The sequence below is a fragment of the Mobula birostris genome, chromosome 12 (genome assembly GCF_030028105.1).
Source record: "Mobula birostris isolate sMobBir1 chromosome 12, sMobBir1.hap1, whole genome shotgun sequence".
Classification (NCBI taxonomy): Eukaryota; Metazoa; Chordata; class Chondrichthyes; order Myliobatiformes; family Myliobatidae; genus Mobula; species Mobula birostris.
Genome location: NC_092381.1, coordinates 13,071,049 through 13,097,358, shown reverse-complemented (window position 1 = coordinate 13,097,358; position 26,310 = coordinate 13,071,049). Strand labels below are relative to the sequence as shown.

Sequence of the window (26,310 nt, the reverse complement as noted above, 5' to 3'; positions counted from 1 at the left end):
AGTTGCTCCAGATTCCAGCATCTGCAGTCCCTCTCTCCCTCAGTCACTATATTTTATATTCTGCATACAGAAGTTTAAATTGTGTCTATTGCGTCTGGTGCTCCCGATGTGGTCTCTGCTACATTGGTGAGACCAATCATAAATTGGGGGACCACTTCGTCAAGTACCGCTGCACCATCTACCAGAAGTGGGACTTCCTGGTGGCCAAACATTTTAATTCTGTTTCCTGTTTCCCTTCTGAAGTGTCAATCCATGGCCTCCTCTTGTGCCATGATGAGGCCACCCTTGGGGTGGAGGAGCCACACCTTATATTTCATTTGGGTACCTTCCGGCCTGATGGCATGAATATCGATTTCTCCCACCGGTGAACAAAAATTCCCTCTCCTCTATTCCCCACTCTTGCCTTTTAATTCTTCTCCAATTTCAGAGAACTATATACATGAACCTGGAGGTATCACTGTTCAATAACTCTCCCCAGGGCTGTACCACCTTCTCTTCATGTCCTGTCCTGCCTTAACCTAACAACGTATGAAGACAGTTTTGGTTTACCCAATGGTGAGGCCACCCTCAGGTTGGAGAAGAACAATCATGCTCATGGAAGTACCATGATCGCCCAGGTCATACAACATGGCACTTAGCAAAAGAACAAATGTGTTTCACTGCATCTTTCAATGTGCGTGTGACAAACAAAGCTAATATCTTTGTCTTTATTTAAACACAGGTTTCTGGCTCACAGCTGATACAGTATTTGTGACTTGGCTTCCAGTGAGATTTCCTGAGGCCACGAGCAGAACGCATACTGTACTTTCTGATTTAGTTTAGTTCATGCCATGTACAGCAGGGTGAAATGAGATTCTTTGTTCATGTGAAAATCAGAGTAAAATGGCAATAGTTCCTTCAGGTTGTTATAGCGGGGGAGGGGGGTTGATAATGGGGATAAGCTTCCACAACCTATTAAATTCTCCCAATGGCGTGCTCCTCAAATAGCCTCTGACAACCAAGTCAAGCTCTTGGCTTTCATGAATGGCTTAACGACTAAGCCAGGCAGAGCTGTTTCTACTGACAGGAGAACAGCCAAAACCAGCTTACTGGCACCTTAAAACAACTCGATTTGGGCAGATGGGTTTCGTCAGCCAAGGTTGGCTGCTTCTCAAGGAGAAGGAAAACTCTGATCTCAAATTTCCGTAGCCTTGGCTATACCCACTCATGGAGGAGATTTCAGGAGTAAACCCAGAGGGAAAATTCCAGAGCTGGAAACCCTAAGGTAGTCTTAGATTGAGTTCAACACTGACTGGCAATTCCTGTGATGACACTGCTGCCAAACTGTATTGGTCTCTGTCCATTCCTTTGGGTTCATCAGATGTGTGGAGAGGGGGAGCCTGCTGCATAGGTAACAGCTTGCTCTCCATATTGTACTGCCCTGACTTGTAGACTGGATGGCGTATCATAGAGACAGCTCGGACACAAAATCCACGGCCTACCTCGACCAATGGAGGGCCTCCAAAACATGGCAATAATAAATACAACACTAAATACTGCAACAAAAACGTAATAGATCAGAACAGTGCAGAGATCACAGTGCACACTAAGGCAGTGCTAAAAGAAATACTGAAGTAACAAGAGCAGAAGTGGTAGAATTAAGGACTCGCTAACATGGCAGATCCACCGGGAAGGGGATGTGAGGGAGGTGTTTGGTTCAGGAGTCTGACAGCAGCAGGGTTGAAGGTGTTTTCGAGTCTGGTCAACTGGGCTTTCAAACTCAAACAACAGGAATTCTGCAGATGCTGGAAATTCAAGCAACACACATCAAAGTTGCTGGTGAACGCAGCAGGCCAGGCAGCATCTCTAGGAAGAGGTACAGTTGATGTTTCAGGCCGAGACCCTTTGTCAGGACTAACTGAAGGAAGAGTGAGTAATGGATTTGAAAGTTGGAGGGGGAGGGGAAGATCCAAAATGATAGGAGAAGACAGGAGGGGGAGGGATAGAGCCAAGAGCTGGACAGGTGATTGGCAAAAGGGGATACGAGAGGATCATGGGACAGGAGGTCCAGGAAGAAAGACAAGGGGGGGGGGGGGGACCCAGAGGATGGGCAAGAGGTATATTCAGAGGGACAGAGGGAGAAAAAGGAGAGTGAGAGAAAGAATGTGTGCATAAAAATAAGTAACAGATGGGGTACGAGGGGGAGGTGGGGCCTTAGCGGAAGTTTGAGAAGTCAATGTTCATGCCATCAGGTTGGAGGCTACCCAGACAGAATATAAGGTGTTGTTCCTCCAACCTGAGTGTGGCTTCATCTTTACAATAAAGGAGGCCGTGGATAGACATGTCAGAATGGGAATGGGATGTGGAATTAAAATGTGTGGCCACTGGGAGATCCTGCTTTCTCTGGCGGACAGAGCATAGATGTTCAGCAAAGCGGTCTCCCAGTCTGCGTCGGGTCTCGCCAATATATAAAAGGCCACATCGGGAGCGCCGGATGCAGTATATCACCCCAGCCGACTCACAGGTGAAGTGTTGCCTCACCTGGAAGGATTGTTTGGGGCCCTGAATGGTGGTAAGGGAGAAAGTGTAAGGGCATGTGTAGCACCTTGTTCCGCTTACATGGATAAGTGCCAGGAGGGAGATCAGTGGGGAGGGATGGGGGGGACGAATGGACAAGGGAGTTGTGTAGGGAGCGATCCCTGCAGGATGCAGAGAGAGGAGGGGGGGAGGGAAAGATGTGCTTAGTGGTTGGATCCCGTTGGAGGTGGCGGAAGTTACGGAGAATAATATGTTGGACCCGGAGGCTGGTGGGGTGGTAGGTGAGGACCAGGGGAACCCTATTCCTAGTGGGGTGGCGGGAGGATGGAGTGAGAGCAGATGTACGTGAAATGGGGGAGATGCGTTTAAGAGCAGAGTTGATAGTGGAGGAAGGGAAGCCCCTTTCTTTAAAAAATGAAGACATCTCCCTCGTCCTAGAATGAAAAGCCTCATCCTGAGAGCAGATGCGGCGGAGACGGAGGAATTGCGAGAAGGGGATGGCGTTTTTGCAAGAGACAGGGTGAGAAGAGGAATAGTCCAGATAGCTGTGAGAGTCAGTAGGCTTATAGTAGACATCAGTGGATAAGCTGTCTCCAGAGACAGAGACAGAAAGATCTAGAAAGGGGAGGGAGGTGTCAGAAATGGACCAGGTAAACTTGAGGGCAGGGTGAAAGTTGGAGGCAAAGTTAATAAAGTCAACGTGTTCTGCATGCGTGCAGGAAGCAGCGCCAATGCAGTCGTCGATGTAGCGAAGGAAAAGTGGGGGACAGATACCAGAATAGGCACGGAACATAGATTGTTCCACAAAGCCAACAAAAAGGCAGGCATAGCTAGGACCCATACGGGTGCCCATAGCTACACCTTTAGTTTGGAGGAAGTGGGAAGAGCCAAAGGAGAAATTATTAAGAGTAAGGACTAATTCCGCTAGACGGAGCAGAGTGGTGGTAGAGGGGAACTGATTCGGTCTGGAATCCAAAAAGAAGCGTAGAGCTTTGAGACCTTCCTGATGGGGGATGGAAGTATATAAGGACTGGACATCCATGGTGAAAATAAAGCGGTGAGGGCCAGGGAACTTAAAATCATCGAAAAGTTTAAGAGCGTGAGAAGTGTCACGAACATAGGTCGGAAGGGATTGAACAAGGGGTGATAAAACAGTGTCGAGGTATGCAGAAATTAGTTCGGTGGGGCAGGAGCAAGCTGAGACAATAGGTCGGCCAGGACAGGCAGGTTTGTGGATCTTGGGTAGGAGGTAGAAACGGGAAGTGCGGGGTGTGGGAACTATAAGGTTGGTAGCAGTGGATGGGAGATCCCCTGAGCGGATAAAGTCGGTGATGGTGTGGGAGACAATGGCCTGGTGCTCCTTAGTGGGGTCACGATCGAGGGGTAAATAAGAGGAGGTATCCGCGAGTTGTCGCTGTGCCTCGGCAAGGTAGAGGTCAGTACGCCAGACTACAACAGCACCCCCCTTATCGGCGGGTTTAATAATAAGGTTAGGATTAGTGCGGAGGGAGTGGAGAGCAGAGCGTTCGGAAGGAGTGAGGTTGGAATGGGGACAAGGTGCGGTGAAGTCGAGACGGTTGATGTCCCGTCGGCAATTAACGATAAAGAGATCCAGAGCGATAAGGAGTTCCAGAGTTTGTGGAACAGTCTATGTTCCATGCCTATTCTGGTATCTGTCCCCCACTTTTCCTTCACTACATCGACGACTGCATTGGCGCTGCCTCCTGCACGCTTGCAGAACTCGTTGACTTTATTAACTTTGCCTCCAACTTTCACTCTGCCCTCAAGTTTACCTGGTCCATTTCCGACACCTCCCTCCCCTTTCTAGATCTTTCTGTCTCTGTCTCTGGAGACAGCTTATCCGCTGATGTCTACTATAAGCCTACTGACTCTCACAGCTACCTGGACTATTCCTCTTCTCACCCTGTCTCTTGCAAAAACGCCATCCCCTTCTCGCAATTCCTCCGTCTCTGCCGCATCTGCTCTCAGGATGAGGCTTTTCATTCTAGGACGAGGGAGGTGTCTTCACTTTTTAAAGAAAGGGGCTTCCCTTCCTCCACTATCAACTCTGCTCTTAAACGCATCTCCCCCATTTCACATACATCTGCTCTCACTCCATCCTCCCGCCACCCCACTAGGAATAGGGTTCCCCTGGTCCTCACCTACCACCCCACCAGCCTTCGGGTCCAACATATTATTCTCCGTAACTTCCGCCACCTCCAACGGAATCCAACCACTAAGCACATCTTTCCCTCCCCCCCTCTCTCTGCATCCCGCAGGGATCACTCCCTACACAACTCCCTTGTCCATTCGTCCCCCCCATCCCTCCCCACTGATCTCCCTCCTGGCACTTATCCGTGTAAGCGGAACAAGTGCTACACATGCCCTTACACTTTCTCCCTTACCACCATTCAGGGCCCCAAACAGTCCTTCCAGGTGAGGCAACACTTCACCTGTGAGTCGACTGGGGTGATATACTGCGTCTGGTGCTCCCGATGTGGCCTTCTATATATTGGCGAGACCCGACGCAGACTGGGAGACCGCTTTGCTGAACATCTATGCTCTGTCCGCCAGAGAAAGCAGGATCTCCCAGTGGCCACACATTTTAATTCCACATCCCATTCCCATTCTGACATGTCTATCCACGGCCTCCTCTACTGTAAAGATGAAGCCACACTCAGGTTGGAGGAACAACACCTTATATTCCGTCTGGGTAGCCTCCAACCTGATGGCATGAACATCGACTTCTCTAACTTCCGCTAGGCCCCACCTCCCCCTCGTACCCCATCTGTTACTTATTTTTATGCACACATTCTTTCTCTCACTCTCCTTTTTCTCCCTCTGTCCCTCTGAATATACCTCTTGCCCATCCTCTGGGTCCCCCCCCCCTTGTCTTTCTTCCCAGATCTCCTGTCCCATGATCCTCTCGTATCCCCTTTTGCCAATCACCTGTCCAGCTCTTGGCTCCATCCCTCCCCCTCCTGTCTTCTCCTATCATTTTGGATCTCCCCCTCCCTTACTCACTCTTCCTTCAGTTAGTCCTGACGAAGGGTCTTGGCCTGAAACGTCGACTGCACCTCTTCCTACAGATGCTGCCTGGCCTACTGCGTTCACCAGCAACTTTGATGTGTGTTGCTTGGGCTTTCAAACTCCTTTATTTACTCCCAGAAGGTAGAAGAGAAAAAAATAAAGGAATGACTGGAGAGGCAGGTAGTCTTGATGATACGGTTAACCTTCCTGAATGAACCCACTATGAAGATGGACTAGATGGAAGGATATGGGGGGGTGGTGGGCGGGTAGCACAGTTACACTATCACAATGCCAGTAAGCTGTGTCTGAAATGAGTTTGTATGCTCTTCCTGTGACTGCTGTGGGCTCCCTCGAGATGCACTGGTTTCCTCCCACATTCCAAAGACGTACAGGTCAGTAAGTTAAATGGTCACATGGGTATAATTGGATGGTGCAAGCTCATTGGGCCGGAAGGGCCTGTTAGCGTACTGTATGTCCAAATAAATAAATATCCAGAGAGCTTAAATAATGATGGCTGGTGGCACTCGCAGAAGGTAGAAGCTCCTTACCTTGAGGACGTAGTTCCTCTGCCCCTTTGCACTGATTTCCACTTTGCTGGTGATCTTAAGACCTCCTTTAGTCAGTTCTCTTTCTGGAAGGCCCGTAAAAATGACCCCTTGATACTGGTAAAGGTAAACTTTATTTGGATTGAAAAATGGCTCTGTAAGTGAAAAACACCCAATGAGTGATTAACTACCACCAGGGCCTGTATAAGGGATTGTGAGGAATGCTGAGAAGATCATCGGGGTCTCTCTTCCACCCACCTGAGATATTTATCAGGAGCACTGCGTATGCCGGGCTCTTAGCATAGTCAATGATCTCTCCCATCCGTTCCTATTATCAGGGAGGAGGTTCCCTATTATCAGGGAGGAGGTACCATGGCATTAGGACAAGAACTGTTATGAAGGGAAACAGTTCTTCCCCCAGGCTGTGAGATTACTGAACTCCCTGCCACCACCCAGGTCTCAATATGTACTGTATTAAGCACCAGCAGTATTAAACTGTTCACTTTTTAACGTGTTGTAAATGTACCTTTCACCAAATGTCAATTGCCTGGAATATATTTTATGATTTATTAATTTATTTCTATTAATATTACATTATGCATTGTGTATAATTATATGTACTGTGTTGTGCAGCTTGCAATAGGATTAGATGAAATTTTTTTTGTTTGGCGGTATGCATGCATATGGTTGAATGACGATAAACTTGAACTTTCTAAAAGTTGGCATGCTTAAGCGAAGTCCTTACCGTACTGTAGTTGCTGGCTTCCTGTGGGGTAAAAAAAAAAATCTTAAAATAAATGCGAAGTTCGCAAAGCAATTTGCAAATTTACTCTTAGTCTGTACTTAATATTTCACTTGAATGACTAGAGCCATGGAGTATAAAAGGTCTTGGCCTAAAACATCAAATACTTACTCCTCTCCATAGATGCTGCCTGGCCTGGTGAGATTGTTCAGTATTTGTGTGTTTTGCCTCATGGTCATAGAGAAACAAGTCCACACCGACCATAAACTGTTCATTTAGGCAACTCCACATGAATCTTTTTTCTATTCTCTTTATTTTCTCTCAGTTCTTTCCATTCATCAACACTTAGGGGCAACTTACAGTTGGCAAATCAACTACCAATGTGAACTCCTCTGGTATGTGTCTGGAGCTCAGGTAGGGGAGAACATGCAAACACCACCTAGAGAGCACCTGAAGTCATGAGCGAACCCACGTCGCTGGTGCAATGAAGTGAAGACACTACTGTCTGTGCCTTCTAGTAGAAGAGGTAATTTGATCCATCAGGTTCATGCAGCGCTCAATTTCAGATGGTGATGAGATGAGGTACAGGAATGAGATATATCAACTAGTTGAGTGGTGTTGCAGCAACAACCTTGAGCTCAACATCAGTAAGACCAAAGAACTGATTGTAAACTTTAGAAAGGAGAAGATGAGGGAACACACACCAGTCCTCATAGAGGGATCAGAAATGGAGAGAGTGAGTAACTTCAAGTTCCTGGGTGTCGATATCTCTGAGGATCTACCCTGGACCCAACAGTGGCTATAGTTCACTAGGAATTTGAGAAGATTTGGTACGTCATCAAAGACACTCGTAAATTTCTACAGATGTACTGTGGAGAACATTTTAACTGGCTGCATCACTGTCTGGTATGGGGGGGTGGGGTGGGGGGAGCTACTGCACAGGATTGAAATAAACTGCGGAGAGTTGTAAACTCATTCAGCTCCATTTTGGGAACAGCCTCTGTAGTATCCAGAAAACCTTCGAGGAACAACACCTCAAAAAGGCGGCATCTATGATTAAGGACCCCCATCACCCAGGATCCTTGTTCTCCTTATTTTCACCCATCACCCTTGTTTTCATTGCTCCCATCAAGAAGGAGGTACAGAAGCCTGAAGGCATGCACTCAATGATTCAGGAGCAGTTTCTTCCCCTCTGCATCCGACTTCTGAATGGACATTGAACCATGAACACTACTTCACTACTTTATTATTTCTACTTTTGCACTGTTTATTTAACTATTTCACACACACACATATATATCCATATATAAACACATAGATACATACACATTATAATTAATTTTTTTATTATCATGTATTGAATTGTACTGTTGCTACAAAGAAAAAATTTTGCCACATATGCCGATGATAACAAACCTGGTTCTCATTCTGATTAACCTCAATCCAAAACTTTCTCCTCTGCTGAAGGGGAAAGAATAGCGAGGACTAATAACCAGTAAATGGGGACATGGATTGTGCTAATGTGGTAACAGGGAAGTGCAAGCAAAACATAGAGTTAAAGACGTGGAATTCTGCAGCAATGATACCCAAGTTCCAGGAACTTCATTCATTGTGATATAGAGTGCCTCTATTGTTGTAATGGAACATTCAATCAATTTTCTGTTAGATCTACGGATAATCATTTTATTTTGTAATCAGGACCTAGTCTGTTACTTAATTAAGTCTTTCTGTAGCCACCATTCTGTTTTCAAAATGTCGTTTTACTGATAAACTCGTCAGAGAGTGTAAGAGATGTCCCAAATTCTTGCTTAGGTAGCTCAGCTGAGGAGATCACTCATTTCCCAGTGCACACACATTTTTAATAAATTATCTGGTATTTTGAACACCAACTCCATATGATCTTGCAGTTTGCTCCTACGTCCTCACAAAAAGGGGCTGAAAAGTGGCGGATGGAATTTAATGCAGATAAGTGTGATCTTTTGCACTTCTGTAGGATCAACCTGGGTAGGTCTTGCACAGTGAACAGCAGGGCACTGAGCAGTGTGGTAGAACAAAGGGATCTGGGAATACAGCTACGTAATTAACTGAAAGGGGCATCACAGATAGATGGGGTCATAAAGAATGCTTTTGGCACATTGGTCTTCATAAATCAAAGTACTGGTGTAGGAGATGGGATGTTATGTTGAAGTTGTATAAGATGTTGGTGAGTTTTGGTCACCTACATACAGGAAAGATGTAAATAAGGCTGAAAGACTACAGATAAAATGTACAAGGATGTTGCTGTGTCTGGGGGACCTGAGGGAAGACTGAATAGGTGAGGACTTTATTTCTTGGAATGTAGAGGATTGAGAGGAGATTTGATAGAGGAATACAGAATTATGAGGGTAAATGTAAGCAGGCTTTTTTTTTACACAGAGGTTGGGTGGGACTACAACCAGAAGTCATGGGTTAAGGGTGAAAGGTAAAACGTTTAAGGAGAACGTGTGGGGAGACTTACTCCCTCAGTGGGTGGTGAGAGTGTGGAACGAGCTGTCAGTGCAAGTGATGCATGCGAGCTTGATTGCAATGTTGAAGTGAAGTTTAGATAGCTATATGTATGGTTGGCCTATAGAGGGCTATGGTCACAGAGTCATAGGGAAGTACAGTACATAAACAGATCTTTTTGCCCATCTAGTGCATGCCAAAACCATTTAAACTGCCTACTCCCGTCAACCTGCACTGCGACCATAGCCTTCCATATCCCTATTATCCAGGTGCCTATTCAAACTTCTCTTAAACATGGAAATCGAACTGGCATGCACCACTTGCACTGGCAGGTCATTCCACACTCTCACGAGCCTCTGAGTGAAGGTTATTGACGGTGCAGGTCAATGGAGTGGACAGTTTAAATTGTACAGCATGGACTAGATGGGCAGAAGGACCTGCTTCAGTGCTGTACTTTTCTATGGCTCCTTAACTCTAATCCTACAAGACCATTTCTGAATAGCAGCTAACCAATTTCATTTTATAAATGAAACCACTGTAGAATTAGTTCCCCATGTTTGGTAGAAAGAAGAAGAAGAAAGCCCTTTACTCCAGCGGTGTCATTGGGACGTCGTCATGACGGTGTTTTTTTAGCAGGCTTTCTTATTCTTACGAGGCCGAGTTTCTAGCTCGATGCTCAACCCAGCACGGATAGAAAGCGTGCAAGGGAGCCGGCTGGATTCGAACTCGGGAGCCTTCGCTCCAAAGTCCGGTGCTGATGCCGCTGCGCCACCAGCCGGCTCCACGTTTGGTAATATACTCAAAATTGCAAAAAGAAAAGGAAAATAAAGTTCCCTCATCTAGAACATAGAATGCAGTGCCATCTTTTTAGCCTACTCTATGATTAGAGAACACGAAACGTTGAACAGTACAGCAGGGGAACATGCCCTTCAGCCCATAATGCTGTGCCGATCCAATTAAATTAGTAATTAAACGGGCCACCTTACTAATCCCTGATGTCTACACAATGCCCATATCCTTCCATTTTTCTCACATTCATGTGCCTATCTAATGTCTTTTAAAAATCCCTAATATATCTGTCTGTACCGCCACTCCAGGCAGCGCATTCCTGGTACCCACAACTCTGTGTAAAAAAAAATTGCCTCTCACATCTCCTTTGAAATTACCCCTTCACCTTAGATGAATGCCTTCCTGTATTAGACATTTCTACCCTGGGAGAAAGATCGTCTCTGTCTACTCTATCTTTGCCTCTTATAATCTTATAAACCTCTATCAGATCTCCCCTCAGTCTCCACTACTCCAGAAAGTGACCAATCTTGTGATTGATTAGTTGACTGATCAATCAATCGCTTTTCCCTTTTTGTCATTTTTTAGAATCCTGTTTCAGCTCACTGTTTTAACATATCTCAGTCTCTCCTATTGGAAACATTCAGTGTATCCTACGCCCTTTAAAATCTTCCAAGTAACTGGGGTCCTTTACCACTTGTGCCAGTAAATTAAACGCTATTCTTGGTTGGTGCAACTGTAACGAAAACCAGTTTCCCTCGGGATTAATAGAGTATGACTATGACTATCATTGGCACCCTCTCCCCTAGACTAGAACAATAGGACGTTTTAAACTTACCCACAACACCAAAGGCGAGTGCAAGGATAATCCACCTCATTTTTATAAACAGCAAGGTGACTGTAGGCTCACTTTCTGCCTCTTTATAGCAGGTCCTCAGGTGCACGTGACTGCATTCACCCTCCTCAGTAACCAATCGCTTTCCCTTGTGGTTGGCTTAACTTCTGCTCCAATGAAGGGAAAGATATCAAACTACTTTCAAAGTGGCAGAAGCCCGCCTGTAATCAAGGTCCTTGGAGCCTGCTGCTGCAGTGATTCTGGGGAGTTTGGCTGCCGGATTTAAAGGTTTATTTGCAGTCACTCTCTGCCTTGCTTGGCAGCATAGGCCTGTGTGGGTTAGGGTGACCTCAGTTTTGTGCAATTTGTCATCTCAAAATGTTGCTGTTACATCTTTAAATATTCAGAATATTCCATCCCTTTTCCCATTGCATTTATTGAGTTTATTTTTCTGAGCTCTTATGCTCTATTTGCAGTAATATTATTTTAGTAGGGAGTTCTGATAAAGGATCTCGACCAGAAATATCAGATGGTTCAAATGGTTCAATGTGAAAAAGACTAAGGAGCTGGTGGTAGGCCTGAGGAGAGCTAAGGTACCGGTGACCCCTGTTTCCATCCAGGGGGTCAGTGTGGACATGGTGGAGGATTACAAATACCTGGGGATACGAATTGACAATAAACTGGACTGGTCAAAGAACACTGAGGCTGTCTACAAGAAGGGTCAGAGCCGTCTCTATTTCCTGAGGAGACTGAGGTCCTTTAACATCTGTCGGACGATGCTGAGGATGTTCTATGAGTCTGTGGTGGCCAGTGCTATCATGTTTGCTGTCGTGTGCTGGGGCAGCAGGCTGAGTGTAGCAGACACCAACAGAATCAACAAACTCATTCATAAGGCCAGTGATGTTGTGGAGATGGAACTGGACTCTCTGACAGTGGTGTCTGAAAAGAGGATGCTGTCCAAGTTGCATGCCATCTTGGACAATGTCTCCCGTCCACTACATAATGTACTGGTTGGGCACAGGAGTACATTCAGCCAGAGACTCATTCCACCGAGATGCAACACTGAGCATCATAGGAAGTCATTCCTGCCTGTGGCCATCAAACTTTACAACTCCTCCCTTGGAGGGTCAGACACCCTGAGCCAATAGGCTGGTCCTGGATTTATTTCCTGGCATAATTTACATATTACTATTTAACTATTTATGGTTTTATTACCATTTAATTATTTATGGTGCAACTGTAATGAAAACCAATTTCCCTCAGGATCAATAAAGTATGACTAATGTCAGAGAATGTATACAGTATACTACCTGAAATTGTTACTCTTCACAGACATCCACGAGACAGAAGAGTTACACTGAAGAATGACAGAAAAACGTTAAAACCCCAATGCCCTCTCCCTCCTCCCATGCACAGGCAACAGCAAAAGCATCAGCCCTCCCCCTCCCATCATGCAAGCAATAGCAAAACCTTCAAAGAAAATTTATTCCTGTCCATAGATGCTGCCTGACCAGCCAAGTTCCTCCAGCATTTTGCATGTGTTGCACAGGAGTGGAAGAGGCTTGTGGAAGAGAAAGCTGGGGATAATTAGTGTGGTGCACTGATCCTTTGGCAGAGTCTATGGAGACACTCCGGAGGGGTTGAGTTAGAGGGGAGGGGGATTGATGACATCAGATCCAATAAGGCATACCAGGGGTGGCTTCCTTGGGGGATGTAGTCGGTGACTGCAATTGGTAATGGGAACAGTCCCCAGTTATGTTGGGTCTTCATTGTCCTCGTTCTTTGCTGTGGCGGTGGATCTAGCAATCCTGACTTACTGTTTAGTCAAATAACTAATTAATTTGTTCAGCATATTGTTCAGCAATCAACAACACTCCCTCTGAAACCTTGCACAAAGCTTCCTCATGGACTTTGTACTGAGCGGTTTATTAGCTTAACCCTGGATCAGGCAACCCTCTTTCGGAGACACAAGTGAGTGCATATACTGGAATCTAGAATTACTCAATGGGTCGAGCAGCGTTTGTGGAGGTAGACAAATTGTCGATGTATCACCTCGAGCTCCTGAGCACTGACAGAATCTCTACTCCAAATATTCTGCTCGATTCACTGAGTTCCTCTACCTGCCAATGTTATTCTGTAGATTCCAATGTCTGCACTCTCCTTCAGGACATGAAAACCAAAAGTCCACAAGCCATTCCTCATCAGAGGGGGAAAGGGTCAGCAACTTTAAATTCCTCAGTGTTATTATCTCGGAGGTGTCCTGGGCCCAGCACGTAAGTGAAATTATGAAAAAGCACGACAGTGTCTCTACTTCTTTCGGAGTTTGCGAAGATTTGGTATGACATACAAAACTTTGATGAACTTCTATAGAGGTAGTGGAGAGCATATTAACTCGCTGCATCATAGCCTGGTATGGAAACACCATTGTTCTTGAATGGAAAATCCTACAAAATGTAGTGGTTATGGCCCAGTCCATCACAGGGAAAGCCCTTCCAACCATTGAAGATATTTGCATGAAATTCTGTTGCAGGAAAGTAGCCTGCATCATCAGGGACCTTCACCACCTAGCACATGTTATCTTCTTGCTGCCATCAGGAAGAAGGTACAGGAACCTTCGTATCCTCATTACCTGGTTCAGAAACAGTTACTACCCCACAACTATCAGGAGCTTGTGCAAAGTTTCAGAGGGAGTGTTGATTGCAAGACCGATGTATTTCACTGTGCATTTCAATGTTTTGATGTACATGCACGTGACAACTAAAGCTAATCTTTAACTCAACAGTCCAAACATGCGCTCTGAGCAGCCCCAAGTGTCACCATATTTACAGCACCAACATAACATGCCCTCAGCTTACCATCCCTTGTCACCATGTCCCCCTTTGGAATATGGGAGGAAACCAGAGCACCTGGAGGTGACAATTACAGGGTGAACATACAAACTCCTTACACACAGCAGCGGGAATACAATCAGTGATTGCTGATGTTAAAAAGCATTATGCTAACCACTACACTACCATGCTGACCTGTTGAATTAAAATCTCTACATTTTCCAAACACCCAATACAAGTAATAATAATTAAAAGTAGGTGAGTGATCAGTGAAGCTGTGTTTTGGCTTGAGGGAGAAATGTCGACATGTGCTCCTAGGGATCTCCCATTGGTTCCTCACCAGAAGTGCCAATCACATGACTTGAGAGCTCACTCCCCACCAAAAATGGTCTCCATCTATAATGTCCTATGGCTTGTGTGTGGGGTTTTGAAAGTATAATCTGCCATGCCAAACCAACATTCACTTGGACGAAATTAGGGTTTGTGTTGTGCAAGTCTCCAGTTCTAGGGCATGGAAACCTTCTGTCATATCTGGTTCACACAGTCTGCAGACCTTGGAGAGGTTTACTCAGAAAAGTAAATAATCACATTGGACAGTAGCCCTAACTGGGTGGTAAAATGTTCAATAATTTTGCAGTTAGAGATTCTTTGCTACGAATTGCTGTTCCATTTGTGAAAGTCACAATTTTCGTCAAAGAGAGCCTTCAGCTAGAGTCATGTCAGCACAGAAACATGTTCTTCAACCCATCTAATCCATGCTGACCCATTACCCTACCTCATACCACAGACCTCCACCCAGTTCATAGCCCTCCATACCCCTCACATCCACGTACCTATCCAAATTTCTCTTAAATATTGAAATCAAACCCAAAAGATAGTCAAACATTCACTATTGCGCTGGCAGCTCATTCCACGCTCTGAGTGAAGAAGATCCTCCTCATGTCACCCTTAATAAACATTTCTCCTTTCACCCTTAATGCATGACCCCTAGTTGTACTCCTACTCAATTTCTGTGGAAAATGCCTTCTTGCATTCACCCGATCTATACTCATTATTTATATACCTCTATCAAATCTGCCCTCAATCTTCTACATTCTAGGGAATAAAGTCCTAACCTATTCAACCTTTTTCTGTAACTCAGTTTCATCTATAGAAGTTTGCCAAAGACTTAAGTGTTGAGCCGAATCTTTGCATACTCCTAAGGAAGTAGATGCTCTGTGTGCTTTTCTTGTAATTGCACTTCTGTGCTGGACACGGATAGGTCCTCCGAAATGACAACACCGAGGAATTTAAAATTGCTGACCCTCTGATGAGGACTGGCTCATGGTCTTCTGGGTTCCTTCTCTTGGAGTCAATAATCAGCTCCCTGGTCTTGCTGACGTTGAGTGAGAGGTTATTGTTATGGCACCACTCAGCCAGATTTTCAATCTCCCTCCTACGTACTGATTTGTCACCACCTTCGATTTGGCCTACAACAGATAGAGAGAGAGAGAGAGAAAAGAAACATTAACCAGCCAGCTCTGGTCCTTGCTCTGTGAACTCAGTGTCATTTGTTGTTTTACCTTATCATTGAAAGGCTCAGGTCAGAAAGACCTTCATAGTATGTTTGTTCTTCATTTTGTGGCTGGGGGATTGGGGTGAAGGGGTGGTGATTAAAGGGACACCGTTACCTGAACGAATTGGTTACAACTATTGTGTAACTACAAACCAAAGAAGAGAGAACCTTTTGAAACCTTGACTTGAGACCTCAAATGGTTTTTAAAGATTTTTTAATCCAAAGTTCTTTCTGAAGTCAAGAAAGAGGCACACACTGTGTTACTTAACAATCATGTTATTAAGTGCTAATTAAACAAATAAAATTAAGAAAGGACAGTAACAGGAGTGGAGAATAGTGAGTAAATGGAGAGAAACAAAAAATGCTGTGTGGTCAGCTCTTTTTATATACCATCAATAAGAAACATTCCATTCAAATTTGGAGATAGGAGGCAACCAATCAGATAAGACCATAAAACATAGGAGCAGAATTAGGCCATTTAGCCCATTGCGTCTGCTCCGCTATTCAATCATGGCTGGTCCTTTATTTTCCCCCTCCTCAGCCTTATTCCCCAGCCTTCTCCACATAACTTTTGATGCTTTGGCCAATCAAGAGCCTATCAATCTCTGCCTTAAATACACACAATGATCAGGCCTCCACAGCTGTTTTTGGTAAGAAATTCTACAAATTCACCACCCTCTGGCAAAAGAAATTTCATTACATCTGTTTTAAATGGATACCCCTATATCCTCAGGCTGTGCCCTCTTGTCCTAGACTCCCCCACCATGGGAAACATCTTTTCCACATCTACTCTCTAGACCTTTCAACATTCGAAAGGTTTCAATGAGATCCACCTATCCTTCTAAATTCCAGTCAGTACAGATCCAGAGCCATCAAACATTTTCATATGATAACCCTTTCATTCCCAGAATCATCCTTGTGAACCTCCTCTGAACACTCTCCAATCCCAGCATCTTTTTTTTTTTTTTAAGATAAGGAGCCCAAAACTATTCACAATATGCAAGGTGAGGACTTGTAAAGCCTTAGCATCACATCCCTGCTCTAATTCCAGACCTCTTGAATTGAATGCTAACATTGCATTTGCCTTCCTCAACTGCAAGTTAACCTTTAGGGTGTTCTGCACAAGGACTCCCAAGTCCCTTTGCATCTCAGAGTTTTGGATTTTATCACCATTTAAAGTAGTCCACACATTTATTTCTTCTACTCAAGTGCATGACCATGCATTTTACAACACTGCATTTCATTTGCCACTTCTTGCCCATTCTCCTAACTTGTCTAAGTCCTTCGTCAAATAATGCAGAACCAGAGCTTTGCAGAACGATGCAAAGGAAGGTAAACACCAGGGGACTCACATATTGCATATTCATACTGTTAAAGTTAAAAGTTAAAATCTGTCCCAAGCCTTATAGGCTCATCAGGCCAGTGCTTATGCCAGTTTCCGTGGCGTGAAGCGACTAAGAGTAGGGAGTAGGAGACTCACCGCGCCCCCCCCCCCCCCCCCGATAGGACGCCAGTCTATCGCGAGGTTAACCCCCAGCATTTTGCCGGTACCCATTTTCGGCAGGTGGACTGGAGCATCGTGTGGTTAAGTGCCTTGCTCAAGGACACAACATGCTGTCTTGGCTTGGGCTTGAACTCACGACCTTCAGATCGCTTATTCATACTGTAGCCTCTAGGAAATGTACTAAGATGTTACATGTATATAAGTAATTATATAAATTACAAGCAGGCATAAATTGTTAAATTGAAAATAAGTAAACAGTCTAATCAAAAACCTGCGCCCACCCCCCCCCCCGACCTTCCTTTGGTCTGGTTTCCCTGTGTCTGAGGTGTGAAGTGTGTTTCTACTGTAGACTGTTACTAAGCAGTGTGCGGAGCACAGCCTGGGCTCCAAAAGTATTTCACATCTTAAATGACTTCTTGAATAAGATGACATTCTTGAATTTCATTGCCCCTTCCTCAGATTTTCCAATGACAATATATTTCCTAAGGACACCACAGGAGAAATATTCATTTAAAATTGACATGGCTTTGTGAGCGTCAGATTGTGCACGATATCCTGATTAAGTTCTCTGAGGAAATGACAAAACAAATTGATGAAAATAAATTCAAATCTCAAACAAAAGAAAATCTGCAGATGCTGCAAGGTGCTTGATAAGGTTGGAGCTCAGAAAATTAAGAGGAATGGTGCTTAGGGAAGCTTGGCTGTGGGTACTGAATTGGCTTGCCCATAGAAGGCAGAGGGTGGATGTAGATGGAGTGTATTCTGCCTGGAGGTTGGTTTCTAGTGGTGTTCCACAGGGATCTTTCTAGGTCCCCTGTTCTTTGTGATCTTTATAAAGAGCTTGGATGAAGAACTTGAAGGGTGAGTTAGTAAGTTTGCAGGTGACATGAAGGTTGGTGGAGATGTGGATAGTGTAGGCAGAAAGGACAACTTAAATGATGTTATTAAAATGTTCATGACAATCAAAAATATTGCTTTAAAATCCATTGAATTTTGAAACATTTATACTGAAGTACTGTATTAGATTAAAAGCTGTGGGAGCAAACTGAAAAGCCACATGGAGTTTGTGTTCAAAATGACAGGCAATTTATTAAAAACTAGTGCACAGCAGGAGACCAGCCAAAGCTGATCTACCTGAGCATGAATTTGGAGAATTTTGCACCCCCATTCACGAGATTACCAGTAAATCTACATTTTCATAAGAATGGTGCCTACAGGAAGACTTAATTAAGATGGAATTTAATGCAGACAAGTGCAAGGTGTTGCACTATGGAAGGACCAACCAGGGTAGGACATTGAATGGTAGGGCACTGGAGAGTGTGGTAGAATAGAGGCATCTGGGAATGCAGATCCTTTATTCTTTCAGAGGCATCACAGGTAGATAGTGTGGAATGAGCTGCCATGGAAGGGGTGGATGAAAACTCTGAAGAGCTGTTCCCAGTCCCTGGTCACTTCACCTGCTTTTCATGAGATCTTGCCATGTGGAAATTGTTATTTCCTGTATTACAACTGTAACTGCGTGTAGTGGACAACAAGGAAGACCAAAGCTTGCAGTGAGCTCAGAAAAGGGGGCTGAAAAAAAAAAATGCAGATGGAATTTGATGTAGATAGGTGGGAGGTGTTGCACTTTGGTAGAACCAGCCATGGTAGGACTTACACATTGAACGGTAGAGCACCGAGTGTGGTAGAACAGAGGGATCTGGGAATACAGATAGCTAATTGTTTGAAAATGATGTCACAGGTAGATAGAGTCATAAAGAGCTTTGGCACATTGGCCTTCATAAATTAGGGCAGGAGTTGGGATGTTATGTTGAAGTTGTACAAGACATTTGCAAGGGCTAATTTGGAGTATTATGTGCAGTTTTGGTCATCTACCTACAGGAAAGATATCAATGAGATTGTAAGAGTAGAAAGACATTTTACAAGTATGTTGACAGGACCCAAGTTATAAGGAAAGGTTGAATACCTGCTTTGCTGCCGCTGCTACTGTGCAGTCAAGAATCTCCGGAGGGGAAGGCCCCAAATCCTTGGCTTTGCCTATTGCCGGGGTCGAAGCACTTGGCAGAGATGGTGCTCTGTGTCAGAGGGTCGAAGTTTTTGGACAGACTCAAGAGTGGATTGTGGTTGGGTGCTTCCAGGGTGCTGCATCAGTAAGTTTGCTCATGGCAGGGAGAGTTTTTTTTCCTTCTACTGTCTGCGTGAGATGGAACTTTTGAGAGACTTTGAGACTTTTTTTTTTTTTTTTTTAAAAAAAAAACAGTCCATGGTCTGTTCTTTATCAAATTACAGTATTGCTTTGGGAACATTGTATCATTTCTTAATGCATGCATTACTAAAAGAGGACTGCGTGTCCTCAATCTAATAAGTTAGGACTTTATTTACTGGAGTGTAGTAGAATGAGGGGGGATTGATAGAGGTATACAAAATTGAGGGATATTGCCAAGGTAAATACAAGCAGATATTTTCCACTGAGGAGATAGGTCAAGGTGAAAAAGGTGAAGAATTTAAGGAGAAACTTTGTCTCTGACAGTCTTGGGAGTGTGGAAAAATCTGTCAGCAGACACAATGGATGTGGGTTTGACTAACATTTAAGGGAAGTTTGTCCAAGTACATAGATGGGAAGGACATGGAGTGCTAAGAACAAGATGCATGTCAATGGACTAGGCCGAATAATAGTTTGGCATGGACTAGATGGGCAGAAGGGCCTGTCTTTATGCAATAGTGCTCTATGACTAAGTAGAGACACAAACCTGATTGCAGAAATACAATTATCTACAGACTAACAAAATCCAGTTTTCTATTACAGTAAATGTGCATGCTCAAACACAATGAGTGAAGTTCCTGAAACTCTGTTCTTGCTGCTGTATCCCATGTCTCTTCTGTTAGGGCTTTTCTGTGGTTCCCTGTTACCACATTAGCACAATCTACATCTGTTTACCAATTATTAGCCCCTCTACTCTTTCCCATACAAGACATAGAAAACAAATTATTTGGGGATAGGAAATGTCACAAATAAGCCCCTAAGACATAGGAGCAGAAGTAGGCCATCTAGCTCATCCAGTCTGCTCTGCCATTCAGTCATGGTTAATCCTTTTCTTCTCTCCTCAGTCTTCTCCCATAACCTTTAATGCTATATCCAATCAAGAACCTATCAAGCTCTACCTCAAATGCACCCAGCAACCTAGCCTTCACAGCTGCCTGTGGTAATAAATTCCACAAATTCATCATCCTCTGGCAAGGGAAGTTTCTCTACATCTGTTTTAAATGGATGCCCATCTATCCTGGGACTGTGCCCTCTTGTCCTAGACTCCCCCACCATGGGAAACATCCTTTCCACATATACTGTATAGGCCTTTCAAAATTTGAAAGGTTTTCATGAGATCCCCTCATCCTTCTAAATCCCAACAAGCACAGACCCAAAGCCATCAAACTTTCCTCATATAATAACCCTTTCATTCCTAGAATCATCCTAGTGAACCTCCTCTGGACCTTCTCCAATGCCAGCACATCTTTTCTAAAATGAGACCAAACATGTACACAATAGAAGGTGAGGTCTCACCAGTTGTCAGGGCACTGGAGCAGAGATCCAATTGCAGACCCAGTACTGTGCACAGTGATATTAATTGAGTTACAAATCCAGAGGTGCAAACAAAGTCAGCATCAAAGTTCAGGCAGAGATCAAAATATCCAGAGAAATCCAAAAACCAGAATCAGGCAGAGTCAATATTCAGACAGACAGAGTACAGATACAAATACTGAAGAGGCTTACAAAAATTCACTGGCACAATCTGGCAACAAACAGGTGAAAACACAGGTCTGAAATACACTGAGCAATAAACAAAGAGGCAGATGATAGGTGGAGCACAATGAGACACAGGCGGCAGCAAAACAGGTAATAATGAGAAACAGATGAGAGACAGAGTACTCAGTAATGCAGGGACCGGAGTAGAGCAGGAGTGGGGACAGGAGCACATAGCAATACAAAACCACAGACTGACAGCTAGGGGGAAACACACAAAATTTCAGAGTTCGATTGGAGGTACTGACACCAGTGCCTTATAAAGCCTCAGCATCACATCCCTCTCTTGAATTTTAAACCTCTTGAAATGAATGCTAACATTACATTTGCCTTCCTCACCTCCGATTTTACCTGCAAGTTAACCTTTAGGGTGTTTTGCACAAGAACTCCCAATTCTCTTTGCATCTCAGATTTTTGGATTTTCTCCTTGTTTGCAAAACAGTCTGCACATTTATTTTTATTATCAAAATGCATGGTCATGTATTTTTGCAACATTGTATTTCATTTGCCACTCTTTTGCCCATTCTCCTAATCTGTCCAAGTCCTTCTACAACCTATCTGTTTCCTCAACTTTACTTGCCCCTCCATCGATCTTCTTATCCTCGGCAAACTTGGCAACAAAGCTATCTATTCCATCATCTAAATCATTGATATACAGCATAAAAAGAGGTGGTCCCAACACCAACCCCTGTGGAGCACTACTACTCACTGGAAGCCAAACAGTAAAGGATCCTTTTATTCCCACTTGCTGCCTCCTACCAATCAGCCAATGATCTAACCATGCCAATACCTTTCCTGTAATACCATGGACTCTTAACTTGGTAAGCAGCCTCATGTGTGGCACCTTGTCAAAGGCCTTCTGAAAGCCCAAATATACAACATCCACTGCATCCCTTTTATCTTTCCTATGTGTAATCACCTCAAAGAATTCCAACAGGTTAATCAGGCAGGATTTTCCCTTAAGGAAACAATGCTGATTTTGTCCTGTGTCACCTAGTACTCCATCACCTCATCCTTAACAATTGACTCTAAATCCTTCCTAACCACTGAGGTCAGGTTAACTGGTCTATAGTTTCCTTCCTGCTGCCTTCCTCCTTTCTTAAAGAGTGGAAGTGTGGAGTGACATTTGCAATTTTTCAGTCCTCTGGCTCCATGCTAGAGCCCAATTATTTTTGAAAGATCATTACTAACGCCTCCACAATCTCTACCACTACCTCTTTCAGAACTTTAGGGTGCAGTTCATGTGGGCCGGGTGACTTATGTACCCTTCGGTCCTTCAGTTTTTTGAGCACCTTCCTCCTTGTAACAGTAACTGCACTCACTTCTCTTCCATCACACCCTTCAACATCTGGCACACTGCTGGTGTCTTCCACAGTGAAAACTGATGCAAAAGACTCACTTAGTTCATCTGCCATCTCCTTGTCCCCCATTATTATTTCTCCACCCTCATTTTCTAGTAGTCCTATATTTACTCTAGTCTCTCTTATATTTAATATACTTCAAAAAGCTTTCACTAACAACTTTGATATTATGTGCTGGCTTGCTTTCATACTTTATCTTTTCCCTCCTAATGATTCTTTTAGTTGCTCTCTGTGGGGTTTTAAAAGGTTTCCAATCCTCTGTCTTCCCAGTAATTTTTGCTTTGTTGTATGCCCTCACTTTTGCTTTTACATCAGCTTTGACTTCACCTTGTCAGCCATAGCTGAGTATTTCTTCATTTTGTAATACGTCTATCTTGCAGCTTCCTCATTCTTCCTAGAAACTCATGCCATTGCTGCTCTGCTGTCATCCCTGCCAGTATCTTCTTCCAATTTACTCTGGCCAACTCCTCACTCATACCACTGTAATCTCCTTTACTCCATTGAAATACTGCTACATCAGACTTTACTTTCTCCCTATCAAATTTCAAGTTGAACTCAATGACGTTGTGATCACTGCCTCCTAAGGGTTCTTTTACCTTAAGCTCCCTAACCACCTCTGGTTCATTATATAGAACCCAATCCAAGTCAAGTCAAGTCAAGTCACTTTTTATTGTCATTTTGACCATAAACTGCTGGTACAGTACACAGTAAAAACGAATCAATGTTCCTCCAGGACCATGGCGCTACATGAAACAACACAAAACTACACTAGACTAAGTGAGACAACACAAAGCTACACTAGACTATGTAAGACAACACAAAAACTACACTTAGACTACAGACCTACACAACCCTAACAAACCTGCCCACGAGAATATTGGTTCAGGTGCAACCCATCTCTTTTGAACCTCCCCCAGAATATATCCCAATGAAGCCCTGCCCCCTGCACCAGCTTCTCAGCCATGCATTAATATGCCAAATAAGCCTATTTCTACCCTCATGGGCAGCAATCCAGAAATTACCAAGTGGGGGGTTTTGCTTCTCAGCTTTCTAGCTAGCTCTCTAAATTCTCTTTTCAGGGCCTCTTTGCTTTTTGTTCCTATGTCATTGGTACCAATACGTACTAAGATATTTGGCTGCTCTCCGTCTCCCTCCAAAATGCTGTGGACGTGATCTGAGACATCCCTGACCCTGGCATCTGGGAGGCAACCTTCCATTCGGGCATCCCGTTCATGTCCACCGAATCTCCTATCTGTTCCCCTAGCTGTAATGTTCTGTGCTGTTTCTTCTAAAACGGAAAATTTTGTAATCATTTAATAAATCAGTCAGCAACTGTGGGAAAGAAGCAAGGTTACTGAGAGGTGACCTTATTGAAAGGTCTTGATAGAGTGGATATGGAGAGGATGTTTCCTATGGTGGGGGAGTCTAGGCCAGAGGACACAGCCTCAGAATAGAGACATGTCCATTTAGAATGGAGATAAGACCATAAGACCATAAGATATAGGAGCAGAAGTAGGCCATTCGGCCCATCAAGTCTGCTCTGCCATTCAATGATGGGCTGATCCAATTATTCCAGTCATCTCTACTCCCCTGCCTTCTCCCCATACTCTTTGTTGTCCTGGCTAACCAAGAACCTCTGCCTTAAATACACCCAATGAATCAACCTCAATAGCCACTCGTGGCAATAAATTCCACAGATTTACCACCCTCCGACTAAAGTAATTTTTCCACATCTCTGTTCTAAATGGATGTCCTTGAAACCTGAAGTCATGCCCTCTTGTTCTAGAATTCCCTACCATGGGAAATAACTTTGCCATATCTAACCTGTTCAAGCCTTTTAACATTTGAAATGTTTCTATGAGATCCCCCTCATTCTCCTGAACTCCAGGGAATACAGCCCAAGAGCTGCCAGATGTTCCTTATATGGTAACCCTTTCATTCCTGGAATCATTCTCGTGAATCTTCTCTGAACCCTCTCTAATGTCAGTATATCCTTTCTAAAATAAGGAGCCCAAAACTGCACACAATACTCCAAGTGTGGCCTCAGGAGTGCCTTATAGAGCCTCAACATCACATCGCTGTACTTATATTCTATACCTCTAGAAATGAATGCCAACATTGCACTTGTCTTCTTCACTACCGACTCAACCTGGAGGTTAACCTTTGGGGTATCCTGCACAAAGACTCCCAAGTCTGTTTGCATCTCTGCATTTCAAATTCTCTCCCCATCTAAATAATAGTCTGCCTGTTTATTTTTACCATCAAAGTGCACGACCATACACTTTCCAACATTGTATTTCATTTGCCACTTCTTTGCCAATTCCCCTATGAAGAGTAATTTCTTCAGCCAGAGAGTGGTAAACATGAGGAATTCGTTGCTACAGGCGGTTGTGGAGGTCATGCCACAGTGTATATTCAAGGTAAAGTTTGATAGATTCTTGACTGCTCAGGGTTTCAAGGGATACGAGGAGAAGGCAGGAGATTAGGGCTGAGAAGGAAAATGGATCAGCCATCGTGAAATGGTGGAACAGACTCGATGGGCCAAGTGGCCTAATTCTGCTCTTATATCTTATAGTCTTATGGTTAATCTTGCCAGTCAGAGATTCTTTGTCAAAACATCTTAATTATTTATTCACATAATTACTTAACAATACAAAATTCCCAGTTCACATTTCATCAAATATAAACAGAATTTAGATCATTTTAGGATTTTATCACACGTAGAACAGTTCTGGCAATAATTTCTATGACGCATCTGCCAGGTTTGGCACTCAGTTAGGGTGATCTGCTGCTGGTGTGTCAAATGCAATCGAAACTGGATTTAAAAATCAAGATTAAGAGATTGAATAAGTGCAGACTGATGAAAGTTGCAGATTATCCGGTAATCCTGGGCAACAAGAGATTCTGCATATGCTGGAAATCCTGAGCAATGCCCACAAAATGTTGGATTTGCTCAGCAGTTCAGGTGGCATTGAAAGGGGAACAAACAGTCTGAATGGACATTGAACCCATGAACACTACCTCAATTTTTTTACTTCTACTTTTGCACTATTTATTTAATTTAACTATTTAATTAATGTGTTTTTTTTCTGTTATTATGTACTGTATTATACTGCACCGCAAAGACAACAAATTTCACGACATATGCAGGTGATAATAAACCTGATTCTGATTCCGACATTTTAGGCCGTGACCCTTCAACAGGACACCATGTTACCTTGCTATCCTGACAAGGGAGGTTTTAGCACCATCTTCTGGTGGCAGAAATAATAACAGGAAACCCATCAATGTTTCCCAGTTTTGGAGTTAAACCATAAACCCATGAGGTATAGGAGTAGAATTAGGCCATGTGGCCCATCAAGCTGAATATCTTACAAATAAGTTATCATTATTTTGTAAACAAATAACTTAAAATCTATTTTTAGAAGAGCCTCTCATAAAGGAGATTAAGGGGTGACCTGACAGCTTGTATAATATTACAAGATATTTACAGTACATATATATATAGCCTAAGGCTTTTGCACAGTACTGTAGTTATTTTACGTATTGCACTATACTGCAGCCACACAAAAAAATCAAAATTCATGAAGCATGTGAGTGATGATAAACCTGATTTCAAAATGGGTCTCTATTGTGGACTGAGAGTGGGAAGGAGGCAGGGACAGGGGAATCATGGGATAGGGGGAGGGAGCAGAAAGCACCAGAGACATTTTCTGTAATGATCAATAAACCAGTTTTTAGGAATCAAGTGAACTTGCCTGGCGTCTCAGTGCTTCCTCTGTATATACTCACGCCGTCTCCCGCCCCTGTCACTCCTTCCCTGCCACTTGTCGCACAGCCCTCACTCCACCCTCACCATTCCCAACATCCTTTGCTCCGCCAAATTTATAAACTTGGCGGGAGGAGAGAGAGCAGCATGCCACACGTGCGCAGACCTCCGGTGAAAAATGATATTGTATCCGTTAAATAGGGGCCATGGACAATTCTGATTTGATGGAGACGGACGTGAAAGCACAGGGGAACATCTGGAAAAATTTCTGAAATGCCAGTTTGCTGCTGTTGTTACTGTGTGATCAGGAATCTTTCGGAGGGAAGGCCTCAAAATCCCCGGCTTTGCCTGCTGTTGGCGACCGAGATGGAGGTCGAATCGTTCAGATAGAGATGGTGCTCAGTACTTGGTGTCGAAGAGCTGATCAGAGCTCAAAGTTTTCGGATGACTCAGAGACGGATTATGGTTGGGCATGGCAGGGAGAGTTTTTCTTCCTTCTCCCGTCTGTGTGAGATGTGAGACATTTGAGAAACTTTGAAATTTTTACTGTGCTCG

The 26,310-nt window shown here is 43.9% G+C and overlaps 1 protein-coding gene across 1 annotated transcript in view; it reads right to left on the bottom strand.

Annotated features, from left to right (window-relative positions):
• The window catches only part of LOC140206432 (vitellogenin-like), a 175,324-nt gene extending 164,342 nt beyond the window's left edge, over positions 1-10,982 (bottom strand). Inside the window, exons 1-3 of the mRNA XM_072274801.1 lie at positions 10,943-10,982; positions 6,838-6,858; positions 6,096-6,247 (exon numbers count right to left, since the gene is read on the bottom strand). Coding sequence (XP_072130902.1) covers positions 6,096-6,247; positions 6,838-6,858; positions 10,943-10,982 — 213 coding nt within the window. The remainder of the gene's footprint in view (positions 1-6,095; positions 6,248-6,837; positions 6,859-10,942) is intronic.
• Between the last annotated feature and the right edge of the window lie 15,328 nt (positions 10,983-26,310).